The 24,268-nt window shown below is 41.2% G+C and overlaps 1 protein-coding gene and 1 non-coding gene across 5 annotated transcripts in view; both read left to right on the top strand.

Moving 5' to 3' along the window:
- Positions 1-24,268, top strand: part of SNX6 (sorting nexin 6) — a 90,386-nt gene that overhangs the window by 22,332 nt on the left and 43,786 nt on the right. For all 4 annotated transcript variants that reach the window (XM_066277714.1, XM_066277715.1, XM_066277716.1 and 1 more), the window contains one exon: positions 2,286-2,409. In XM_066277714.1, coding sequence (XP_066133811.1) covers positions 2,286-2,409 — 124 coding nt within the window. The remainder of the gene's footprint in view (positions 1-2,285; positions 2,410-24,268) is intronic.
- Positions 18,959-19,021, top strand: LOC136337044 (U7 small nuclear RNA). The gene has a single exon (XR_010731760.1). It is a non-coding gene; the product is annotated as a U7 small nuclear RNA (small nuclear RNA).

Raw genomic sequence — 24,268 nt, 5'->3', positions numbered from 1 at the left:
CATGATCCTAATGTCACTGACTTGCAAGCCCAAGGTCACTGGCTTGGCTGGAGCCCCCCTCCCCCACCCCCGATCAAGGCACATATGAGAAAGCAATCAATGAACAACTAAGAAGCCGCAATGAAGAATTGATGTTTCTCATTTCTCTCCCTTCCTGTCTGTCTGTCCCTCTCTCTGACTCTCTATGTCTGTGCCAAAAAAAATACTCAGTGGTCAACTTTGTCCTAAATAATAACTGACCAATTTCACAAGTATAAAATTAAAACTTTCCAATCTTACAAACTATATTTCCCAAACTTTAAATCCTGGTTATAAATGTAATTGAAAATTTGCAAAATATAAAAATCATATGTAATCTAAAAAAAAAAATAGAAAGGGAAATAACTTTTGAAAGCAGAATAAATTATTGTTTTTTTATTTATAAGACTTTAGTGATTAGCAAGCTGGTGATCTCTTTTTGACATATGCATTCTACCAAAATTTCTATAAAATTAGATATTTCAAAAGGAATATGAAGTGATAAAATATCCCCCAATTTTTGTGAGCAGTATATTTCTTTTTTTTATTATTATTATTATTTATTCGTTTTAGAGAGGAGAGGGAGAGAGAGAGAGAGAGAGAGAGAGAGAGAGAAGGGGGGGGAGGAGCTGGAAGCATCAACTCCCATATGTGCCTTGACCAGGCAAGCCCAGGGTTTCGAACCGGCGACCTCAGCATTTCCAGGTCGACACTTTATCCACTGCGCCACCACAGGTCAGGCTTTGTGAGCAGTATATTTCTTATAGAAGTATGTACTGAGCAACTCTGCATATATCCTATTACCTGTTATGTGTGTAAGTGTGAGTGTATGACATTTTCTTTCTGTTCTCTGCCTATGGCTTCTGGCTGAAAGGAGGAGAATAGGAGCAAAGTAACGAGAAAATTTTAAAATATTTTTCATTATATGATAGTTTTATCTATATTAGAAATGTATTAGATCTTTGAAAAATTGAGATATTTCAATTTCACCTTTAGTGTATTTGCTGAAAATACAGAATATCTTCCCCTTTCATTAAGTATTTGAGATAATTTGGATTTGGTGTATATTATTTTTCTGTTATTTTGAGAATTATACAAGGAAATCATTTCCTTGCCTTGTCATCACCCCTGTCACTCTTTCTTATCATTTCTCCCCTTATGCTTTTCCTTTCTCTTCTTCCACTTAGTTTCAGTTTTTAAGCATATACTCACACTGCTGCTAGACTTCTCTTCAGAACTGCTAAACTCTCCTGACAAGATACATTAGCATAGTAGGTCGTCTTTGTCAAAGTATAAGGTGACAGATATTTTTTAAGAATTCTGTCAGTGCTTGTTACAAGCAGTAGTCTGATAGCAGATACATACTTTTATAGTTTATAAGACTGAAAACTGGAAATTAGCAGAGCACATTAATATTGAAGAATCTGTGGTTTTCCAGTGGCCCTGATCATGATTCTTTTGTGGTCTGGTTAGGGGTTGGATAACAGAGAACCTTGGGTTTATTCTACTGCTACCTCCATCCTCTGCATTCTTCTTTTTTGTCTTCACTGAATGACTACCCTCACAGAGATCAAACTTCTCCCAACATTGGTCCTGCTGGTTTGCTGGTACGTAAAACTTATCCTCCTTGCACGTAGTTGAAGCAAGAATATAGGGCCTTTTTCTTGAGTGTTTTTTTTTTCAAACTGACACATATTACTGTATGATCACTGTGATTCACTGATAGTAAGATATTTTAAACACAGTTCTTCAGTGTAATGGCAAAAATTAGTCTCTCCATGGTGTGTTTCTTTCTTGTGTTTTGGGGTCTATTAGATGAAGATATTGCTTAATGTTGAAAATATGCTTACTTAGGTTTGGGTTTTGATATTTTGTATGAAGATGTTTAAAAGTAGTAATTCTCTAGAAATTAAACTATTAAGACTGTACCCAATAATTTGTAGTATACTTTTTCTGAAGCTGAAAACAAATAAACACCCATATAATTACCTTCAGAATCAACTTGCATAGGAAGAAAGGTTCAAAAAACCCAAAAATATTAACATTTAACTATAATAAATACTATTAACTAGCATGAAGTCGTTTCAGAGCTGGTTTTTATATATTTTATTAACAGTTTAACTAAAACCTTCATTCACCTGGATTATATCTTTGTATGTCTAATTTTGCATTTAGACTAATTCAAAGAGTATTTGCTGAAAATATTGTTGCAGGTGGTTTTCTAAATGATGCAGTGTTTTACCTTTAATTTTGTATATTGTTTCTAGTGAGTATTTGGCAATATTCAAGAAGACTGTTGCAATGCATGAAGTATTCCTGTGTCGTGTGGCAGCACATCCTATTTTGAGGAAAGATTTAAATTTCCATGTCTTCTTGGAATATAATCAAGATGTGAGTATTGAATTAATTAAAATAGTGATCAAGGCTTATTTTTAAAGAGTCATTGAAAAAGGCAAAGGAGAAGTTAGAAAAGGCTTAGACCTTCTTTTATAATGTTCTTATTTTTCAATGCTGTTTAAAGTGACACTTTTTCAGTAGCAGTGCAGTACTGGATTGCAGTAGAATTTGAGTAGATTAATGGAAGAAATGACAGTACATTATGTCACTGCATAGGACATTGGTTTTCATCCTGAACTGTGAACTTCTAAGAAATAGGGTTATAAAATTGATTAAATCTGTTTCTTAAATTTGAGTTTGGAGTCTTCTGACACCTTATGGAGAATTCCAGGCAGGTGCTGAGCTAAAGAATTCTAGATTGGCCCTGGCCGGTTGGCTCAGTGGTAGAGCGTCGGCCTGGCGTGCAGAAGTCCTGGGTTCGATTCCTGGCCAGGGCACACAGGAGAGAAGCCCATCTACTTCTCCACCCCTCCCCCTCTCCTTCCTCTCTGTCTCTTTCTTCCCCACCCACAGCCGAGGCTCCATTGGCGCAAAAGATGGCCCGGGCGCTGGGGATGGCTCCTTGGCTTCTGCCCCAGGCACTAGAGTGGCTCTGGTCGCGACAGAGCGACGCCCCGGATGGGCAGAGCATCGCCCCCTGGTGGGCGTGCCAGGTGGCTCCCGGTCGGGTGCATGCGGGAGTCTGTCTGACTGCCTCCCCATTTCCAGCTTCAGAAAAATACAAAAAAAAAAAAAAAAAAGCTAGATTATTTTTGGTTTAATCATTGACTCTTGATCTATTAACTGACCTTCTTTAGTGCTGATCACTCTTTCCCCCCCCCTTTTTTTCCGTATTTCTCTGAAGTTGGAAACGGGGAGGCAGTCAGACAGACTCCCACATGCACCCAACCGGGATCCACCTGGCACGCCCACCAGGGGGCAGTGCTCTTCCCATCTGGGGCATCGCTCTGTCGCAACCAGAGCCATTCTAGCGCCTGGAGCAGAGGCCACAGAGCCATCCTCAGCGCCCAGGCCAACCCTGCTCCAATGGAGCCTTGGCTGCAGGAGGGGAAGAGAGAGACAGAGAGGAAGGAGAGGGGAAGGAGTGGAGAAGCAAATGGGCACTTCTCCTGTGTGCCCTGGCTGGGAATCGAACCCGGGACTCCTGCACGCCAGGCTGACACTCTACCACTGAGCCAGCCAGCCAGGGAGTACTGATCACTCCTAATTTTTCTCCTTTCCTCTTTGCATAAAAACTCTGTAGTGCAGAAAAAGAGATTGAGGTGATTGAGCTTAAAGATTTCTTCATTCATGGTGTTGGCAAAAACAATTTAGTGGGTGGGTGATTACAGCTTGAGACCTATCTTTGGATGGCAAGATTAACGCATCATTTTAGAAGAAAACAAGTGCAGCATACTGCTTGTTTGCTACCAAGTTAACATCAAGATAAAAAAAATTATATATAAATTTGCCCTTCTGATTTGGTTTTAGTAGATAGAATAATAGGGATAATAAAATGGCCTACGTCTAGCAGTAGAGAAAATGAAATTTTTTTTTCATCGTGTGTGTGTGTGTGTGTGTGTATGACAGACAGAGAGAAGGACAGATAGGGACAGACAGACAGGAAGGGAGAGAGATGAGAAGCATCAATTTTTTGTTGCATCACCTTAGTTGTTCATTGATTGCTTTCTCATATGCGCCTTGACTGGGAGGCTGCAGCAGACCGAGTGACCCCTTGCTCAAGCCAGCGACCTTGGACTCAAGCTGGTGAGCCTTGCTTAAACCAGATGAGCTTGTGCTCAAGCCAGTAATCTTGGGCTTTAAACCTGGGTCCTCCGCATCCCAGTCTGATGCTCCACTGCACCACCGCCTGGTCAGGCTAATGGTATGAAGTAACTCAGGATCACAGATGTATAGCAGTTTAAGCATGAGTACTTTAACAAGCATAAATATGATATGTGGTACTGTCATGTGGTCTTTTATAAATAGAAATTGTAAAGAATGCTAGCTATATCATGAGTTATAGGAAGCTAAAAATGATTCATATATAGGGTTGCTAAACAACATGGGAAAAGAACACATGGTATAATGCTGTTATCACTTTTTTGCCTTTATGAGTTTGATTTTTCTGGACCTATTTATGGCCTGAGCTAAAACAAAATCTTAGTAGTAATTGTGTAGTCTGCATAGGCATAAAGGGGAGGCATGTTAGTATCAGTTCAAGGCAATTTGAGCAAGAGAAGCAGGAGTCTTATGTTCCAGGTACTCGATACCATTGCCAGAGTCTTAGAACTAATTGAAGTGATATATCTATACTTTTAAATTTTGTCTATATACAGTATTTATTATCTATCTCCCTCTACTAAAATGTGGGCTTTCTGAGAGTAAGACTTTAATTTTTTGCCACTGTATCCTCACTGTTTTATAATAGTGCCTGGTAATTAAGACATGAAATGAACATTTGTTAAAAAAAAATTAGTGATAGCTTATTAAATGTTTAGAACAGCTTTATAGGCCCTGGCCGGTTGGCTCAGCAGTAGAGCGTCGGCCTGGCGTGCAGGAGTCCCAGGTTTGATTCCCGGCCAGGGCACATAGGAGAAGCGCTCATTTGCTTCTCCACCCCCCCCTCCTTCCTCTCTGTCTCTCTCTTCCCCTCCCGCAGCCAAGGCTCCATTGGAGCAAAAGATGGCCTGGGCGCTGGGGATAGCTCCTTGGCCTCTGCCCCAGGTGCTAGAATGACTCTGGTGGCGGCAGAGCGACGCCCCCGAGGGGCAGAGCATCGCCCCCTGGTGGGCAGAGCATCGCCCCTGGTGGGCCTGCTGGGTGGATCCCAGTCGGGCGCATGCGGGAGTCTGTCTGACTGTCTCTCCCCGTTTCCAGCTTCAGAAAAATACAAAAAAAAAAAAAAAGAAGAACAGCTTTATAAATAGCTTTCAGAACTTAGGAGTTCAGAAATTTTCTCCCACCAACGCAGATTTATTTTACTTTCCATGCCTATGATTTTTGTTACTACCAATTTGTATTATTTAATCCTTTTTCTTTTTTCATTCATTCTCTCCAACTCCCCCCCCCAAATCTGGCAACAATCAAAATTTTCATTTATTTTGCATTTTTAAATTTCACATATAAGTGAAATTATATGGCATTTGTCTTTCTCTGACTTATTTCACTCAGCAGAGTACCCTCTATCTAGGTTCATCCATGTTGTTGCAGATGGCAAGATTTCATTATTTTTTATGGTTGAGTTATAGTCCATTGTATATATGCTTCCATGTCCTGGCTATTGTAAATAATCCTGTAGTAAACATATGGATGTACATGTCTTTTTATTTTAGTGATTTGGGTTTCTTTGAATAAATACCCTGAAATGGAATTGCTTGATCCTTCTTTGCCTCTTGTTTATAACCTTTGTTTTAAAATCTGTTTTGTCTGGTATAAGTATTGCTACGCTAGCTTTTTTCCTTTCCATTTCTATTTTCATGAAATATCTTTTCCCCTGACCAGGCAGTGGCACAGTGGATAGAGTGTTGGTCTGGGACACCGAGGACCCAGGTTCAAAACCTTGAGATCGCCGGCTTGAGTGTGGGCTTATCTGGCCAAAGTGTGAACTCATCAGCATGAGCACGAGGTCGCTGGCTGAGCGTGGGATCATAGACATGACCCTGTGGTCGCTGGCTTGAGCCCAAAGGTTGCTGGCTTGAAGCTCAAGGTCACTGGCTTGAGTATGGGATCATAGACATGACCACATGGTTGCTGGCTTGAGCCCAAAGGTTTCTGGCTTGAAGCCCAAGGTGGTTGGCTTGAGCAAGGCATCACTAGCTTGGCTGAAGCCCCTCCTCCCATCAAGGCACATAATGAGAAGGCAGTCCATGAACAATAATGTGCCGCAACTATGAATTGATGCTTCTCATCTCTCTCCCTCCCAGTCTGTCTGTCCCTGTCTATCCATCTTTCTCTCTCTCTTGCTTAAAAAAAACAAAAAACAGAAGAGCCCTGGCTGATTGGCTCAATGGTAGAGCTTTGACACTGCTTGTGGATGTCCCTGGTTCGATTCCTGGTCAGAGCACACAGGAGAAGCACCCATCTGCTTCTCTGCCCTTCCCCCCCTCTTCTCTCTCTCTCTCTCTCTTTTTCTCTCTTTCTCTCTTTCTCTCTCTCTCTTTCTCTCTTTTTTTCCCCTGCAGCCATGGCTCGATTAGAGTGAGTTGGTTCTGGGCACTGAGGATGGCTGCATAGCCTCTGCCTTGTGCTAAGAAGAGCTTGGTTGTTGAGCAATAGAGCAGTGCCCCAGATGGGCAGAGCATTGCCCCCTAGTGAGCTTACCAGGTGGACCCAGGTGAGGCATGAGTGGGAGTCTGTCTCTCTGCCTCCCTTCCTCTCATTGAAGAAAAGGAAATATCTTTTTTCATCCCTTTATTTTTAGTCTTTGTATGTCTTTCAATCTGAAGTGAGTCTCTTGTAGGCAGCATATGTAAGGGTCTTATATTGTTATCCCTTCAGCCACCTTATGTCTTGTCTTTTTTGTGTGTGACAGAGACAGAGATAGAGACAGACAGACAGGAAAGGAAAGAGATGAGAAGCATCAGTTCTTCATTGCAGCATCTTAGTTGTTCGTTGATTGCGTTCTCATGTGCCTTGACCCAGGGGGCTAGAGCAGAGCGACTAACCCCTTGCTCAAGTCAGCGACTTTTGCTGAAAGCAGCGACCTTGGGCTCAAACCAGTGACCTTGGGCTTCAAGCCAGCAACCTTTGGGCTCAAGCCAGCGACCATGGAGTCATGTCCATGATCTCACGCTCAAGCTGGTGAGCCCGCGCTTAAGCTGGTGACTTCCGGTTTTGGATCGTGGGTCCTCTGTGTCCCAGTCTGAAGCTCTATCCCCAACCTTTTTTGGGCCACGGACCGGTTTAATGTCAGAAAATATTTTCACAGACCGGCCTTTAGGGTGGGACGGATGTTATGTGACCAAGACAAGCGTCAAGAGTGAGTCTTAGACGGATGTAACAGAGGGAATCTGGTCATTTAAAAAAAAATAAAACATTTCAGACTTAAATATAAATGAAACGGAAATAATGTAAGTTATTTATTCTTTCTCTACAGACCGGTATCAAATGGCCCATGGACCGTTACCGGTTTGCAGCTCGGGGGTTGGGGACCACTGCATGGTCAGGCCACCTTATGTCTTTTTTTTTTTTTTTTTTTATAAATTTTTATTAATGGTAATGGGATGACATTAATAAATCAGGGTACATATATTCAAAGAAAACATGTCTAGGTTATTTTGTCATTAACTTATGTTGCGTACCCCTCGCCCAAAGTCAGATTGTCCTCCGCCACCCTCTATCTAGTTCTCTGTGCCCCTCCCCCTCCCCCTAACTCTCTCCCTCCCTCCCTCCCATGTCCTCCCTCCCCCCACCCCTGGTAACCACCACACTCTTGTCCATGTCTCTTAGTCTCATTTTTATGTTCCACCAATGTATGGAATCATGTAGTTCTTGTTTTTTTCTGATTTACTTATTTCACTCCTTATAATGTTATCAAGATCCCAGCATTTTGCTGTAAATGATCTGATGTCATCATTTCTTATGGCTGAGTAGTATTCCATAGTGTATATGTGCCACATCTTCTTTATCCAGTCTTCTATTGAAGGGCTTTTTGGTTGTTTCCATGTCTTGGCCACTGTGAACAGTGCTGCAGTGAACATGGGGCTACATGTGTCTGCACGTATCAATGTTTCTGAGGTTTTGGGGTATATACCCAGTAGAGGGATTGCAGGGTCATAAGGTAGTTCTATTTGCAGTTTTTTGAGGAACCACCCTACTTTCCTCCATAATGGTTGTACTACTTTAGAGTCCCACCAACAGTGAATGAGGGTTCCTTTTTCTCCACAGCCTCTCCAACATTTGCTATTACCCGTCTTGTTGATAATAGCTAATCTAACAGGGGTGAGGTGGTATCTCATTGTAGTTTTGATTTGCATTTCTCTAATAACTAATGAAGCTGAGCATCTTTTCATATATCTGTTGGCCATTTGTATCTCTTCCTGGGAGAAGTGTCTGTTCATGTCCTCTTCCCATTTTTTTATGGGATTGTTTGTTTGTTTGTTGTTGAGTTTTATGAGTTCTTTGTAAATTTTGGATATTAGGCCCTTATCTGAGCTGTTGTTTGTAAATATCATTTCCCATTTAGTTGGCTGTCTGTTTATTTTTATATCAGTTTCTCTTGCTGAGCAAAAACTTTTTATTCTGATGTAGTCCCATTCATTTATCTTTGCCTTCACTTCTCTTGCCATTGGAGTCAAGTTCATAAAATGTTCTTTAAAACCCAGGTCCATGATTTTAGTACCTATGTCTTCTTCTATGTACTTTATTGTTTCAGGTCTTATATTTAGGTCTTTGATCCATTTTGAATTAATTTTAGTACACGGGGACAGGCTATAGTCGAGTTTCATTCTTTTGCATGTGGCTTTCCAGTTTTCCCAACACCATTTGTTGAAGAGGCTTTCTTTTCTCCATTGTATGTTGTTGGCCCCTTTATCAAAGATTATTTGATCATATATATGTGGTTTTATTTCTGGGCTTTCTATTCTGTTCCATTGGTCTGAGTGTCTATTTTTCTGCCAATACCATGCTGTTTTGATTATCGTGGCCCTATAATATAGTTTAAAGTCAGGTATTGTAATGCCCCCAGCTTCATTCTTTTTCCTTAGGATTGTTTTGGCTATTCGGGGTTTTTTATAGTTCCATATAAATCTGATGATTTTTTGTTCCATTTCTTTAAAAAATCTCATAGGGATTTTGATGGGAATTGCATTAAATTTGTATATTGCTTTGGGTAATTTGGCCATTTTGATTATATTTATTCTTCCTATCCAAGAACAAGGAATATTTTTCCATCTCATTGTATCTTTTTCGATTTCCCTTAACAATGCTTTGTAATTTTCATTATATAGGTCCTTTACATTCTTTGTTATGTTTATTCCTAGGTATTTTATATTTTTTGTTGCAATTGTGAAGGGGATTATTTTTTTGAGTTCGTTTTCTAATATTTCATTGTTGGCATATAGAAAGGCTATGGACTTTTGTATGTTAATTTTGTATCCTGCGACCTTACTGTATTGGTTTATTGTTTCTAATAATCTTTTTGTGGAGTCCTTCGGGTTTTCGATGTATAGGATCATATCATCAGCAAAAAGTGATACCTTTACTTCTTCTTTTCCGATATGGATGCCTTTTATTTCTTTGTCTTGTCTGATTGCTCTGGCCAGAACTTCTAGCACCACGTTAAATAAGAGTGGAGAGAGTGGACAACCCTGTCTTGTTCCTGATTTAAGGTAGAAAGTCCTCAGTTTTATGCTGTTTAATATGATGTTGGCTGATGGTTTATCATATATGGCTTTTATCATGTTGAGATATTTTCCTTCTATACCCATTTTGTTGAGAGTCTTAAACATAAAATTGTGTTGTATTTTATCAAAAGCCTTTTCTGCATCTATTGATAAGATCATGTGGTTTTTGTTCTTTGTTTTGTTGATATGGTGTATTACGTTAACCGTTTTGCGTATGTTGAACCATCCTTGAGATTCTGGGATGAATCCCACTTGATCATGATGTATTATTTTTTTAATATGTTGTTGTATTCGGTTTGCCAGTATTTTGTTTAGTATTTTAGCATCTGTATTCATTAGAGATATTGGTCTGTAGTTTTCTTTCTTTGTGCCATCCTTGCCAGGTTTTGGTATGAGGGTTATGTTGGCCTCATAAAATGTGTTTGGAAGTATTGCTTCTTCTTCAATTTTTTGGAAGACTTTGAGTAGAATAGGAACCAAGTCTTCTTTGAATGTTTGATAGAATTCACTAGTATAACCGTCTGGGCCTGGACTTTTATTTTTGGGGAGGTTTTTAATAGTTTTTTCTATTTCCTCCCTGCTGATTGGTCTATTTAGGCTTTCTGCTTCTTCATGACTCAGTCTAGGAAGGTTGTATTGTTCTAGGAATTTATCCATTTCTTCTAGATTGTTGTATTTGGTGGCATATAATTTTTCATAGTATTCTACAATAATTCTTTGTATATCTATGATGTCTGTGGTGATCTCTCCTCTTTCATTTTGGATTTTATTTATTTGAGTCCTGTGCCTTTTTTCCTGGGTGAGTCTTGCCAAGGGTTTGTCAATTTTGTTGATCTTTTCAAAGAACCAGCTCCTTGTTTTATTGATTTTTTCTATAGTTTTTCTGTTCTCTATTTCATTTATTTCTGCTCTGATTTTTATTATCTCCTTTCTTCGGCTGGTTTTGGGTTGTCTTTGTTCTTCTTTTTCTAGTTCCTTAAGGTGTGAAGTTAAGTGGTTTACTTCGGCTCTCTCTTGTTTGTTCATATAGGCCTGAAGTGATATGAACTTTCCTCTTATTACTGCTTTTGCTGCATCCCAGAGATTCTGATATGTCGTATTTTCATTTTCATTTGTCTGTATATATCTTTTGATCTCTGCGCTTATTTCTTCTTTGACCCATTCATTTTTTAGAAGTATGTTGTTTAGTTTCCACATTTTTGTGGGTTTTTCCCCCTCTTTTTTGCAGTTGAATTCTAGTTTCAAGGCTTTATGATCAGAAAATATGCTTGGTACAATTTCAATTTTTCTAAATTTGCTGATATTGTCTTTGTGGCCCAACATATGGTCAATTCTTGAGAATGTTCCATGTACACTAGAGAAAAATGTATACTCTGTCGCTTTGGGATGAAGTGTCCTGTAGATGTCTATCATATCCAGGTGTTCTAGTATATCGTTTAAGGCCACTATATCTTTATTGATTCTCTGTTTGGATGACCGATCTAGAGCCGTCAGCGGTGTATTGAGGTCTCCAAGTATGATTGTATTTTTGTTAGTTTTTGTTTTAAGATCAATAAGTAGCTGTCTTATATATTTTGGTGCTCCTTGGTTTGGTGCATATATATTAAGGATTGTTATGTCTTCTTGATTCAACTTCCCCTTAATCATTATGAAATGACCATTTTTGTCTCTGAGTACTTTTTCTGTCTTGTAGTCAGCATTATTATATATGAGTATTGCTACGCCTGCTTTTTTTTGGGGTGTTGTTTGCTTGGAGTATTGTTTTCCAGCCTTTCACTTTGAATTTGTTTTTATCCTTGTTGCTTAGATGTGTTTCTTGTAGGCAGCATATAGTTGGATTTTCTTTTTTAATCCATTCTGCTACTCTGTGTCTTTTTATTGGTAAGTTTAATCCATTTACATTTAGTGTAATTATTGACACTTGTGGGTTCCCTACTGCCATTTTATAAATTGCTTTCTGTTAGTTTTGTATCTAGTTTGATTCTTCTCTTTTGTTTTTCTATCATTTGTTTTTGTTTGTTTGTGTTCCATACTTCTTTCCTCTGTTGCTACCTTTTTTAAGTCAAGTGTTTTTGTGGTGGTTTTTTTAAGGGTGGTTACCATTAAGTAATGAAAAGGGTACCTACCATATTCATTGTAGTACCCTATCTTATAAGTATTTCTGCACTTCATCATCCTTTGCTACTGTTAATCTCCATCCTCTCCCCCCTTTTTTTCCTTTGTTGTCACAGTTTAAGTTTGGTTTTATTGTGTTCTTGGTGGAGCTGTTACTTGTGGTGTTGTTTTCTTTTGTTCTTTGAATCTGGTTGGAAGACCCCCCTTAGTATTTCCTGGAGTGGGGGCTTTCTGTTGATAAATTCTCTCATCTTTTCTGTATTTGTGAATGTTTTTATATCTCCTTCATACTTGAAGGATAGCTTTGATGGGTATAGTATTCTTGGCTGAAAGTTCCTCTCTTTCAGGGCTTTAAATATTGGGGTCCACTCTCTTCTAGCTTGTAGAGTTTCTGCTGAGAAATCTGATGATAATCTAATAGGCCTTCCTTTATATGTTGTACTCTTCTTTTCCCTGGCTGCCTTGAGAATTTTTTCTTTGTCATTGGTTTGTGTCATCTTTATTATGATGTGCCTTGGAGTGGGTTTGTTGGGGTTAAGAAAACTTGGTGTTCTGTTTGCTTCTTGAATTTGAGGCTTTAGTTCCTTCCACCGGCTTGGGAAGTTCTCGTCTATTATTTGTTTGAGTATATTCTCCATTCCATTTTCTTTCTCTTCTCCCTCTGATATACCTATTATTCTTATGTTATTCTTTCTGATGGAGTCAGACAATTCCTGTAGGGCTTTCTCGTTTTTTATTATTTTTGAGTCTCTTTCTTCTTCTCTCTGTTGTGCCTCAAGTTGTTTGTCTTCTATTTCACTAATCCTATCTTCAATCTGGGCTGTTCTGTTAGCTAAGCTTGTTACCTCGTTTTTCAGCTCGTGAATTGAGTTTTTCATTTCTGTTTGATTTGTTTTTATAGTTTCAATTTCCTTGGTAATATATTCTTTGTGTTCATTGAGTTGTTTTCTGATCTCCCTATATTGCCTTTCTGTGTTTTCTTGTATCTCTCTGAGTATTTTTAAGATTTCTATTTTAAATTCTCTATCATTTAGCTCCAAGGCTTCCAATATGTTAAGTCTTTTCTCCATAGATTTTTCCACATCTATTTGTGTTACCTCTCTTTCTTTTGTATCCATAATATTCGATTTCCTCTTTCTTTTTTTTTTTTTTTTCTTTTTTTTTTCCATTTTTCTGAAGCTGGAAACAGGGAGAGACAGTCAGACAGACTCCCGCATGCGCCCGACCGGGATCCACCCGGCACGCCCACCAGGGGGCGACGCTCTGCCCACCAGGGGGCGATGCTCTGCCCATCCTGGGCGTCGCCATGTTGCGACCAGAGCCACTCTAGCGCCTGAGGCAGAGGCCACAGAGCCATCCCCAGCGCCCGGGCCATCTTTGCTCCAATGGAGCCTTGGCTGCGGGAGGGGAAGAGAGAGACAGAGAGGAAAGCGCGGCGGAAGGGTGGAGAAGCAAATGGGCACTTCTCCTGTGTGCCCTGGCCGGGAATCGAACCCGGGTCCTCCGCACGCTAGGCCGACGCTCTACCGCTGAGCCAACCGGCCAGGGCCTCGATTTCCTCTTTCTTATTGGCATCTGAGGGTGGTCTTGTTGATAGCACTAATTAGAATTAATAAAGAGTAAAAAGTAAAAAATAAAAATAAAAAAATAAAAATAAAAAAAGGTAAAACACCCCACAAAAAAAAAACAGTAATAATTTATTATTTCCCCCTTTTTTTCTTTCTTTTCTTTCCCTCCTCTCCCCTCCTCAGGGAAATATCGTGCCTATAATGGAGGGCCTGATTTGGGGTGAAGAATTCAAGGGGCAAAAAAAGGGAGTAGGGACCTACTAAATGCAAAAATAAATAAATAAATAAATAAAAGAAAGAAAATTTTAGACAAGCATAAGATGATTTGCTTGTACGTGATGGTCAACTAAGAGATATAATGAGAGGGATAAGAGGGAACCAGAAAAATGGACCAAAAAAAGAATAATAAAGAAGAAAAAAATAAAAATAATAAGTAAAAATCTGTTGTATTAAGTGGAGCAAAGACTAAATACAATGGAGACCTTGGGTTGGGAGGACCCAAAATGCCACAAAAATAAACAAACAAGAAAAAAACAAAAACAAAAGCAAAAAAGAAAAATAAAGCCAAAAAAAGCCTTGAGTCCCAAATTAACTAATTTGTTCGTGATTGAGGATTAAATGGGAGGAAAGTAAAACGAGAAAAGAAAAAATGAATAGAAAGGAAAAAATAAGAAAAAGAGAAAAACGAAGGAAGAAATAAAAAAGGAAGAGAAAAAAACAAAATAAAGCAAATCAAAAAAAGCACAAAAGAGGAGAGAGTGAGAGTTAAGTGTTTTGGAGTATAACCTTAAAGGAGGGTGAGGATGAAGAAGAGAAATAAAATGTAACAGTTATGGATAGTGTAGTTCAAGAAAAGGGAAGCATAAGATGGGCAGAGAATAGAAGGACCGAGGTGGAGGAAATAAAGGCAATAAGATAGAAGAAACAACAACAAAAAAAAAATTAGTGGAACAAGTTGTAAAGTCTGTGGATTTTTCTTGATTTTGAGAGGTTAACTTCTTCCTTTTTCTTTTCTCTCCCTCTTCCTGGTCGGTGACTCTGTACCCCAGGCTCTGCCCCTGTGTCACACTTAGGTAGGGATTTGCAGTTGATGGGATTCTATGGCAATGTCATATAATTGGCTTTAGTCTTGCTGGTAGTCAAGGCTTGTTGGCGTTTGCAGGGTCCAACGATGAGAGAGTTTGCTTTCCTGGAGTCTCTCTCCTAGTCTCCCCTTCCTGAATTAGCAGCCTGATGATCCAGCTATAAGGCTGCAACTGTTTCTGCCTGGGGAGTAAGAGGCTCAAAGAGCTGGGAAGTCCCCACTCTATCCCCACTCAGTGCAAGGCTTTGGGAAAGGCTCTGGCAGTCAGGGCCTCCAGTGTAATCAGGCGGGGGTGGGAGTCAATTGTTGTCAAGGTGACTGTTCAGCGCCTAGCATTCAGTTGGACCTCTCAACCCAGGCTTTCCACACTTTGTAGCCTGTTTTGGCTGGGAAGAAGAGGCACTAGTCTCTGCTTGCGACTAGTGTAGATCTTATTATCTGCCAAGTCCCTCTTGTTAGCGTTTATCCCTGAATATGGAGGCTCTATCAATCAGAAGTTGCCCCTGCCCCTTTAGCGAGAGGCACTAAAAAATATCACGCCTCTTGTCTTGGATCGCTGAACTGAGAGAGATCTTATCAATTAGAACCGAGGGTGCGCAGATTTCATGGGTTAAACTAATTTCAGTGATTGGGTCGCAGCTGTGCTCCCGAAGGTATTTTAGGCTGCCTGCGCGCGCCCCTCCCCCAACGCTTGATTGTTAGCTTGAATGGCTGGGTGAGGTGCCCCGCCCACGGAGAGAATCTCCCAAGTAGAAGACCACCCTGGTGCCTCTCCCGCTCGCCCTGCCGCTGGCGGCTGAATCGCACCAGGCGCAGGATAATGGGGCACCCTGGGTGTGCGGGCCAGTAAGGCGCTCTGGGCGCGTGGAATGCCCAGGGCACGCGCGCGAATGGGGCGCTCCGGGCACCGGTGGCTGGCGACTCTCACTCGCAGTGTGCCGGCCGCTGGGAACGTTAGCGGTGCTTGCCCTGCAACCAGACCGGGTGCGTGCTGGCGGCTGCTCGCTGCTCCGGAGTGTGGGCGGTGCTCGCTCTGCAACCGTACGGGGCGCACGCCCGGGGCTGCTCGCGGCTCCCGAGTGTGGGCTGACTCACCACAGGCGCACTCCCTCGCGGCTTGAATGAACGTCGCTGCGGTAGCTTCCTCCACGCCCTCCTCTCTCAGATTCAAGTGATAACAGTCCTTTCGCTTTCAGTTTGTGTGGAACTCCAGAATGCTCCGAGGATAAATTTTTCTGTTTCTAGTTGATAAATTTGTTGTGATTTAGGGGAGATCTGTCGGACGCGCTGCTCACGGCGCCATTTCCGTGACGTCACTACACCTTATGTCTTTTGACTGGAGCATTGAATCCATTTACATTTAAAGTAATGTTGATAGGTATATTGTTATTGCCATTTTATTACTTGTATTTTTTATTTTTTTTCTTCTTAAAATCCCTTTAACATTTCATGTAATACTGGTTTGGTGGTGATGAGCTACTTTAGCTTTTTCTTGGCTGGGAAGCTCTTCATCTTTTGATCCTAAATGATAGCGTTGATAGGTAGAGTAATCTTGGTTGAGGGTCTTTGCTTTTTATCACATGAAATATTTCATGGCAGTCCCTTCTGACCTGCAAAGTTTCCTTTGAGAAATCAACTGATAGTCAATGGGAGCTCCCTTGTACGTAGCTGACTGCTTTTTTCTTGCTGCTTTTAAGATTCTCTCTCTGTCTTTAATCTTTGCCATTTTATTTATGAAGTGTCTTGGTGTGGTCCTCTTTGGGTTCATCTTGTTTGGGACTCTCTGTACTTCCTAGACTTGTATGTCTATTTCTTTCACCAGGTTAGAGAAGTTTTCTTCCCTATTATTATTTCAAATAGGTTTTCAGTTCCTTGTGCTCTCTCTTCTCCTTCTGGTACCCCAAATGTTGGTACACTTGATGATATCCCAGAGGCCCCTTAAATTATCCTCATTTTTTCAGATTCTTTTTTCATAGGTACAATTATTTAAAGTTAATAAATTTTTATTTAAGGAATTTCACATGTTGTGAGTCTTCACTGTAGTTCCTCCAGAGTTTGAGTCTTAATTCCTTTTTTTTTTTTCTCAATCCAGGTGTCATGTCAGTCCACAATTTTTTAGTTGAGCTTCTATATGTCCACTTGAATATGGACATATTTCAGAAATTTCCCACCTGTAATCACTGGAACTCAGATTCTTCAAGCAGTTTGCTTCAGGGCCATGGTTAGAGTCAAGAGTAGATGGGTCTGCCTGGTCAGATTGTTTTTTCTTTTTGTTGTTCTGATTGTTTTCTGCGCTCTCATCTTCCAAATCACCGATTTGATCCTCTGCTTCAGTGTTAATTCCCTGTAATGTGTTCTTTATTTCAATTATTGTATTCTTCATTTTTGATTAGTTCTTTTTTTTTTATGGTTTCTGTGTTCTTTGTAATGCTTTTTCACTAAGTTCTTGAGTATCCTTATAACCATTGGTTTGAACTCTGTATCAGATTGATACAGATTGCCCTTATTTCATTTAGTTATTTTTCTGGAGATATCTCCTATATTTGCATTTGTGACTTTTTTTTTTTTTTGTCTCTTCATTTTGGCAGCCCTCTGTTTGTTTCTATGTATTAGGTAGAACTGTTACATCTCCTGGTCTTGGTAGAGTGGTTCTATGTAGTAGGTATCCTGGGGCCCACTGGCATAATCTCCCTGGTCACCTGAGCCAGGTGTTCCAAGTGTGTCCCTTGTGTGGGTTATGTATGTCCTATTCTTGTAGTTGAGCCTTGATTGCTGTTTGGAGGGATTGACCTTCAGACTGATTGGTTCTGAGGACTGGTAGTGACTACAGTGGAGGAGCTATTGTGCAGGGGTTGGTTCTCCTCCTTAGCAGGATTCACTTTAGTGGGACTTTAATGCCTGCCAAGTCTGCCCTTTGAGTGTGGTATTTGTGGAGGTGGTTGGATGGTACTCTGGTATGGTCAGCAAATGGCCACCAGATATGTTGGTTCTGTGGCCTCTTGGGAGGTGCAGGCCTAAGTCAACTGCTGCCTGCATTCTGCCCAGGGCCATCTGATATGAGCTACAAACTAATCTGCAGATGATTACCACTTGTCCTGGGTTTGGATGTGCCTGGGAGACACTAAGCTACGAACTGAGTTCAGCTGCCACTAATGCTGGAATTGGGGTTGCTTAGCAAGAAGTATAGGGCACACTGCTTGTTTGAGGTTTGTGAACGCTTGAGAGATTTTTGGAAAGTCTGCAGCATGAGCCCAGACAGGCCATTTTTATGGAAAAGCCACTGGAAGTAGCTTGAGTGGGCCCACAAATTGGATGGGGAGGGCACTCAGGGAATCACCAGGGCCCTGTAAATAGTATTAGCCAGGTTGATGGAAACTCAGTTATGGTGCCAACCTTTGTCTACAGGAACAGGGCTCAGCAAAAGAACAATGGCTTCCCCCAGCACTTTAGTCGGAGAGAAAACTTTCCCACCAGCTCTCGTCTCAAAGCCAGACAATTCAGTTCCTCCCTGTATGTCCTGGTGCCTTTCAAGCTGCTGCTCCACTGGAGCTCAAATTGAATGAGTAAGTCCATGCACACGTCCTTTAAGAAAAAAACTTGGGCTTGACCAGGTGGTGGTACAGTGGATAGAGCATCAGACTGGGCCGCAGAGGACCAAGGTTCAAAACCCCGAGGTCGCTGACTTGAGCACAGTCTCATCCAGCTTGAGTGCCGAGTCACTGGCTTGAGTGTGGGATCACCAGCTTGAGCGTGGAATCATAGACATGAACCCATGGTTGCTGGCTTGAGCCCAAGGTTGCTGGCTTAAGCAGTGGGTCACTTGCTCTGCTGTAGCCCCCGGTCAAGGCACATATGAGAAAACAATCACTGAACAACTAAGGAGCTGCAATGAAGAATTGATGCTTCTTATCTCTCTCCCTTCCTGTCTGTCCCTATCTGTCCCTCTCTCTGACTCTCTCTGTCTCTGTCAAAAAAAAAGAGAGAGACAGAAACTTTGGACTCCTGCAGCCCTCATATTCACTCAGCCACAATTTCTACTGGTTTTCACAGCCAGAAGCTATGGGGACTTCCCAGCACTAGAAATATGATGTGGAGCTAGGACTATCCCTCCTCAGGGGGACTTCTCAATGGAGATATCTCTCCCAATTTTTATTTGCCACATGTGGGTGTGGGACCAACTTGTTTTGTGTCTCCACCCCTCCTCCCAGTCTCCATGTGGCTTCTTCTATATATCCTTAGTTATCAGACTTCTCTTCAGCTAGACTTTAGGCAGTTCTTAGGGATGTTTGTTCTGTAATTTAGTTGTAATTTTGAAGTGGTTATGGGAGGAGGTAAGTACAGTATTTAACCTACTCTGTATGCTTAATAAAGATGATGATGTTGATGCATTATGATAACCATTTTAATATCAGTAATTGATATTTTGGAGAAAGCCTAAAAAAATGTACTAGAAGTGCTTACAGCTCTTTTTGAATTTGTCTAGTAGGTCTTCCGGCGTTTGCCGGAAGGCCCCCCCCCAAAAAAAATGTACTAGAAAGTGTTTTGGAAATATTCTTTGATTGGCTAATAGCAAGTTTATTAATGGTTGTATATTATAGGCTCCAAAATAAAAGATTTTTTAAAATCGTGTTTCTACTGCTTTTTCTCAGGTTAAGTTCAGTTGTGCTTGGGAAAGAAATCTGTATGTGCTGTTCTATTATCTATGTTTCAGAGACTCATGTTATTGATAAGCTATTCAAGTAGAGCTAGGGTAGGGTGTCTTGAAGTCTGAATAGGGCATGAGGTATCTGTGATGCCTGGAAAAGTTTGTTTCAGCCTTTAGTTGTGTGAGAAATAGTCATTGCTATGATGAATGGTTGTATTTAGTATTGCTTATGTAGCTGTACACCTTCTCTTTCTATAGTGGTAGATATAGTTTGAGTCTACTTAACAATAGATAAAGTATTTAACCTAACCTGACCAGGTGGTGTTGCCTGGATAGAGCATTGGCCTGGGATGCTGAAGACTCAGGTTTGAAACCCTGAGGTTGCTAGCTTGAGTGTAGAGTATTAAGCCCAAGGTCTCTGGCTTGAGCTCAGAGTCAATGGCTTGAGCAAGGGGTCACTGGCTCATCTTGAGCCCTTTGGTCAAGACATGTATGAGAAGCAGTAAGGGAACAACTGAAGTGACATAACTATGAGTTGATGCTTCTCATCTCTATCCTCTCTCTCTCTCTCTCTCTCCCCCTCCCTCCATCCCTCCCTCCCCCTCACCCTTTCTGTCTCTTTCTCTTGCTCTCAAATCAATAAGAAAAAAAGAAAAGTCTAGGAGTTCTTTTAGACTTCTTTTATTTTGTAAGATTTTATTTATTCACTTTAGAAAGGAGAACGAGAGAGAGAGAAGTGGGGGGAGGAGGAGGAAGCATCAACTCCCATATGTGCCTTGACCAGGCAAGCCAGGGTTTTGAACCAGCGACCTCAGTGTTCCAGGTCGATGCTTTCATCCACTACGCCTCCACAGGTCAGGTCTCCTTTAGACTTCTGATTCCATAAATTACCCCTAAGCGATCTCATTTACACCCATAGCTTCAGATACTCTACTGTGCTATCTATCTATCTATCTATTTATTTATTTATTTATTTATTTATTTATTTATTTATTTTTGTGACAGAGACAGAGTCAAAGAGAGGGACAGATAGAGACAGACAGACAGGAAGGGAGAGAGATGAGAAGCATCAATTCTTTGTTGCAGCACCTTAGTTCATTGATTGCTTTCTCATACATGCTTTGCGGATGGGGGAGCTACAGCAGACCAAGTGACCCCCTTTGCCGGGGTCCAGCCCCGGGGGGATCCAGGGGTCCCACAGGAAGAGACGGCGTCGGTGAAAATTGAGTGAGAGAGCCGAATTCTTTTCTTTCTCTTTATTCTCTAGTTAGCATTTACTGCCAGGCATCTCTCTCAATGGCTGGCCTAACATTACTTTTTATGCACACACACTAAGTTACAATTACATGGTATTTTGAATACATCATTGTTTTAGTTTCACTATGGTTACATATTTCCAGATAACAGTTAATTCATATCTATAAGCTACAAGTCAGGTGGTAAGTTATTCAAAGTACAGTTATACAATAACTTGAATAGTAATAACAATATTGGTACAAACTTCTAAAAGATTAGTACTAATTAATAACTCTATTTTACTGTTGTTGTGAGTCAAGGGCGCAGAAAGAGCAGACGAAATCATCAAGGACTAGCAAAGGACCACTGCTTGCTCAGGCAAATAGCCTTGAGTTCATGTAGTGTCCTAGTTCTTTTCCCACAAGACTACAAAAGGCTTGATATTTAAGAAACTAACATAGTATTAAGAGTAACTTTTACTTAAAGATACATAGAGTGCACCTGCAAGATAGCTTAGTAGCAACATAATATCGGAAGGCATTAATTGCTATTGCTGCTATGAATCCCACCACATTCCTCTCCTTATTCTTGGAAAATACAAAAATCTCATGAGAATGTTTTACTGAGAAAAGCCCAGCAACTGCCTTCAGTGACAAAACAAGTCTTTTAACAAAACATTCTTTACTTGCCAGCTGCACTCCCATCCAAGGCCACGCAACAGGCCACTCCACTACACTTTACCTAAGATTCTAATGTCTAGTTAAACTTTATTTATTTACTATATTCATATACTAGTTAAGTTCTAACTTTATTCTTTCTAACATGAGTAATAAGAAGAAATTCTCCTACAAACTTAACCCTTTATGAGGGATATCATGGCCAGCCTCTTATGTTTATGAGCCCAGTTCAAGGGGCTTACAGGCTTTTCTGTGGAACTTACACCTTCTGTCTCACTTCCAAAGAAATTACTACAAATCTACAGGGAAAGCATGGTACTATTATCCCTGTGCCATAAATAATAGCACACACCCAGAAAAGGGGGGAATATAAGGCCAGATTAATTCAAAAGATTAAAGGGGGAAGTATCGTTGTGCCTTTCCTTTGCAGTGACTTTGTCAACCCGCAGCTGTTGGTCTTTACTGCGGTGACCATCTTCTTTTGCTGTGACTTTGTCAACCAGCAGTTGTGGATCTTCTCCTGCTGTGACCTAGTTAGCCAGCATTAGTGGATCGGCTCCCGACACCCCTTGCTCAAGCCAGCAACCTTGGGCTCAAGCTGGTGAGCCTTTCTCAAACCAGATGAGCCCGCGCTCAAGCTGGCGACCTCAGGCCTCAGGATCTCGAACTTGGGTCCTCTACATCCTAGTCCAACACTCTGTCCACTGTGCCACCACCTGGTCAGGCGCTGTGCTGTCAATTTATAAATCTGTATCACTCCCTCCTGAAAAGCTCCATTTAGATGTCCCCTTGGCATTTTAACCTTAATTGAACTCATCTTTAAAACCCACACCTCCTTTTATGTTCTTTGTTTCATAGAAGGTACCATTTACCTCCAAATTCCTTAAAACCTGAAAATTACTCATAACTCCTTCTACTCCCTCTTCCTCTCAGGAGTCACCAAATCCCATCTGTTTTACTTCTTTATTATATTAGGAATGTGTCCATTCCCTTCTACCACCAACCTAAAGATTAGTTCTGACACTCATAGTACTTATCTGGGTGATTGAAGCTGCCCCTAACTCTTCATTCAGTGTTTAGTCTGTCTTTTCTTTCTCATTCTCTGAGTCTGTATTAAGTTCTTTGAATGCTCCCCTGCTGCGCTATGGGTACCTCTAACATACTCCTCACACTTGATGCTTAGTCATCATATGCTTACTTCTCTATATTGTCCTCTATACCATAAGTCACTTTAAGAGCAGGGGCCACCCTGGCCGGTTGGCTTAACGGTAGAGCGTAGGCCTGGCATGTGGAAATTCTAGGTTGGAATCCCAGTCAGGGCACACGGGAGAAGCACCCATCTGCTTCTCCATCCTTCCTCCTCTCCTTTTCTCTCTCTCTGTCTCTCTTCCCCTCCCATAGCCAAGGCTCCACTGGAGCAGGGTTGGCCTTGGCGCTGAGGATGGCTCTATGGCCTCTGCCTCAAGTACTTGAATGGCTCCAGCCACAACGGAGCAATGCCCCCTGGTGGCATGCCTGGTGGATCCCAGTCAGGCACATGCTGGAGTCTGCCTGACTGCCTCCCCGCTTCTAACTTCGGGGGGGGGGGGAGAGCAGGGGCCACTTCTTAATCATCTTTGTATTCTTAGCACATAGCATAATGCATGACTATAAAGTACATTTGTTATTGGTTTGCTAAATGAGTAAATGAATGAATTAATCAATATTCAGAAATGCAGTTTAAAAAAATCAGTGTGTGTTGGGAGGCCTAAAGATAGAGTTGTGAATTCTAACTTGGAAGGGTTAAATGAAGAGATGACTTTCCATTTGGATGTTCAAGACTAAATAGCAGTTTTAGCAAGAAGGGATGTCTCATTTCAGGTACAGAGGAACCTAAAAGTCCAGAGCTGCTTTTGAGAACTATTTTGAACATAAGATTCTGTGGGGGTAGTGAGTTAGGTAGAAAGATAAGTTGAATCAAATTGTTGACAGTTTTGAATGCCATACTAAGGAGATGGATTGGCTTTTATTCTCTGAACATAGTGAAACGCTGTAAACAGTTATTGACTAAGGAAGAGATGCTCAAAATTTGGTTTTAGAAAGTTATCTGAAAGCATCAAAATGGATTGGATCAAGGTGAAAATTATTAACTTCTAGTTCCATGCAGTAGTCTAGGCAAAAGATAATGAGGAGCCCTGGCCGGTTGGCTCAGCGGTAGAGCGTCGGCCTAGCGTGCGGAGGACCCGGGTTCGATTCCCGGCCAGGGCACACAGGAGAAGCGCCCATTTGCTTCTCCACCCCTCCGCCGCGCTTTCCTCTCTGTCTCTCTCTTCCCCTCCCGCAGCCAAGGCTCCATTGGAGCAAAGATGGCCCGGGCGCTGGGGATGGCTCTGTGGCCTCTGCCCCAGGCGCTAGAGTGGCTCTGGTCGCAACATGGCGACCCCCAGGATGGGCAGAGCATCGCCCCCTGGTGGGCAGAGCGTCGCCCCATGGTGGGCGTGCCGGGTGGATCCCTGTCGGGCGCATGCGGGAGTCTGTCTGACTGTCTCTCCCTGTTTCCAGCTTCAGAAAAATGCAAAAAAAAAAAAAAAAAAAAAAAAAGATAATGAGGACATTTACTAGGACAATAGTAAAATAAAGGACAGATTTCAAACATTTGCTGGTAGAATTTGAGTTGTGAGAGAAAGAAGCAAGTTGTAGATTATTTCAGGATGTTTAATGAGAGGAATGGGGTTTTTCAGGAATATATAGGAGTGTGAGAAACTAGTTGCATGGTGGGGCCATGAATAGGGAATCAGGAAGAGGAAACATTTGGAGTTTAGATTACAATGAGTTCTGTTTTAGATTCATCTAATCTGAGATTAGCAGAATCTCCTTGTAAGGATATGATGTAGACAGTTGAATTTAGGATCAGGAAAAAGCTAAGGGGTAGTGATAGAGATATATAAATGATTTACGCAAAAATGAGCAAGCATTGCAGCCGTGCCAGTTGGTAAGGAAATGATCTTGCTGCACCCTGATGCAGCGAGTGGTAAAGTAATTTGCCTTTAGATAACCATTCATGCCGCTGAAAGTCATCTTTATGTCTCTTATACTAGAAGTTACTGACACCAAAAATAGGACAGAAGAGGATATTTGGATGAATTTAGAGAGAAGAGTTTGCAGAATAAATTTTCAGAGCTTTCACAGAATCATATATTAGTATATTGTACATCAGTAAATTT

This window comes from Saccopteryx bilineata, chromosome 4, assembly GCF_036850765.1.
Source record: "Saccopteryx bilineata isolate mSacBil1 chromosome 4, mSacBil1_pri_phased_curated, whole genome shotgun sequence".
NCBI classification, from domain to species: Eukaryota; Metazoa; Chordata; class Mammalia; order Chiroptera; family Emballonuridae; genus Saccopteryx; species Saccopteryx bilineata.
This window is presented reverse-complemented; position numbering and strand designations above follow the sequence as displayed.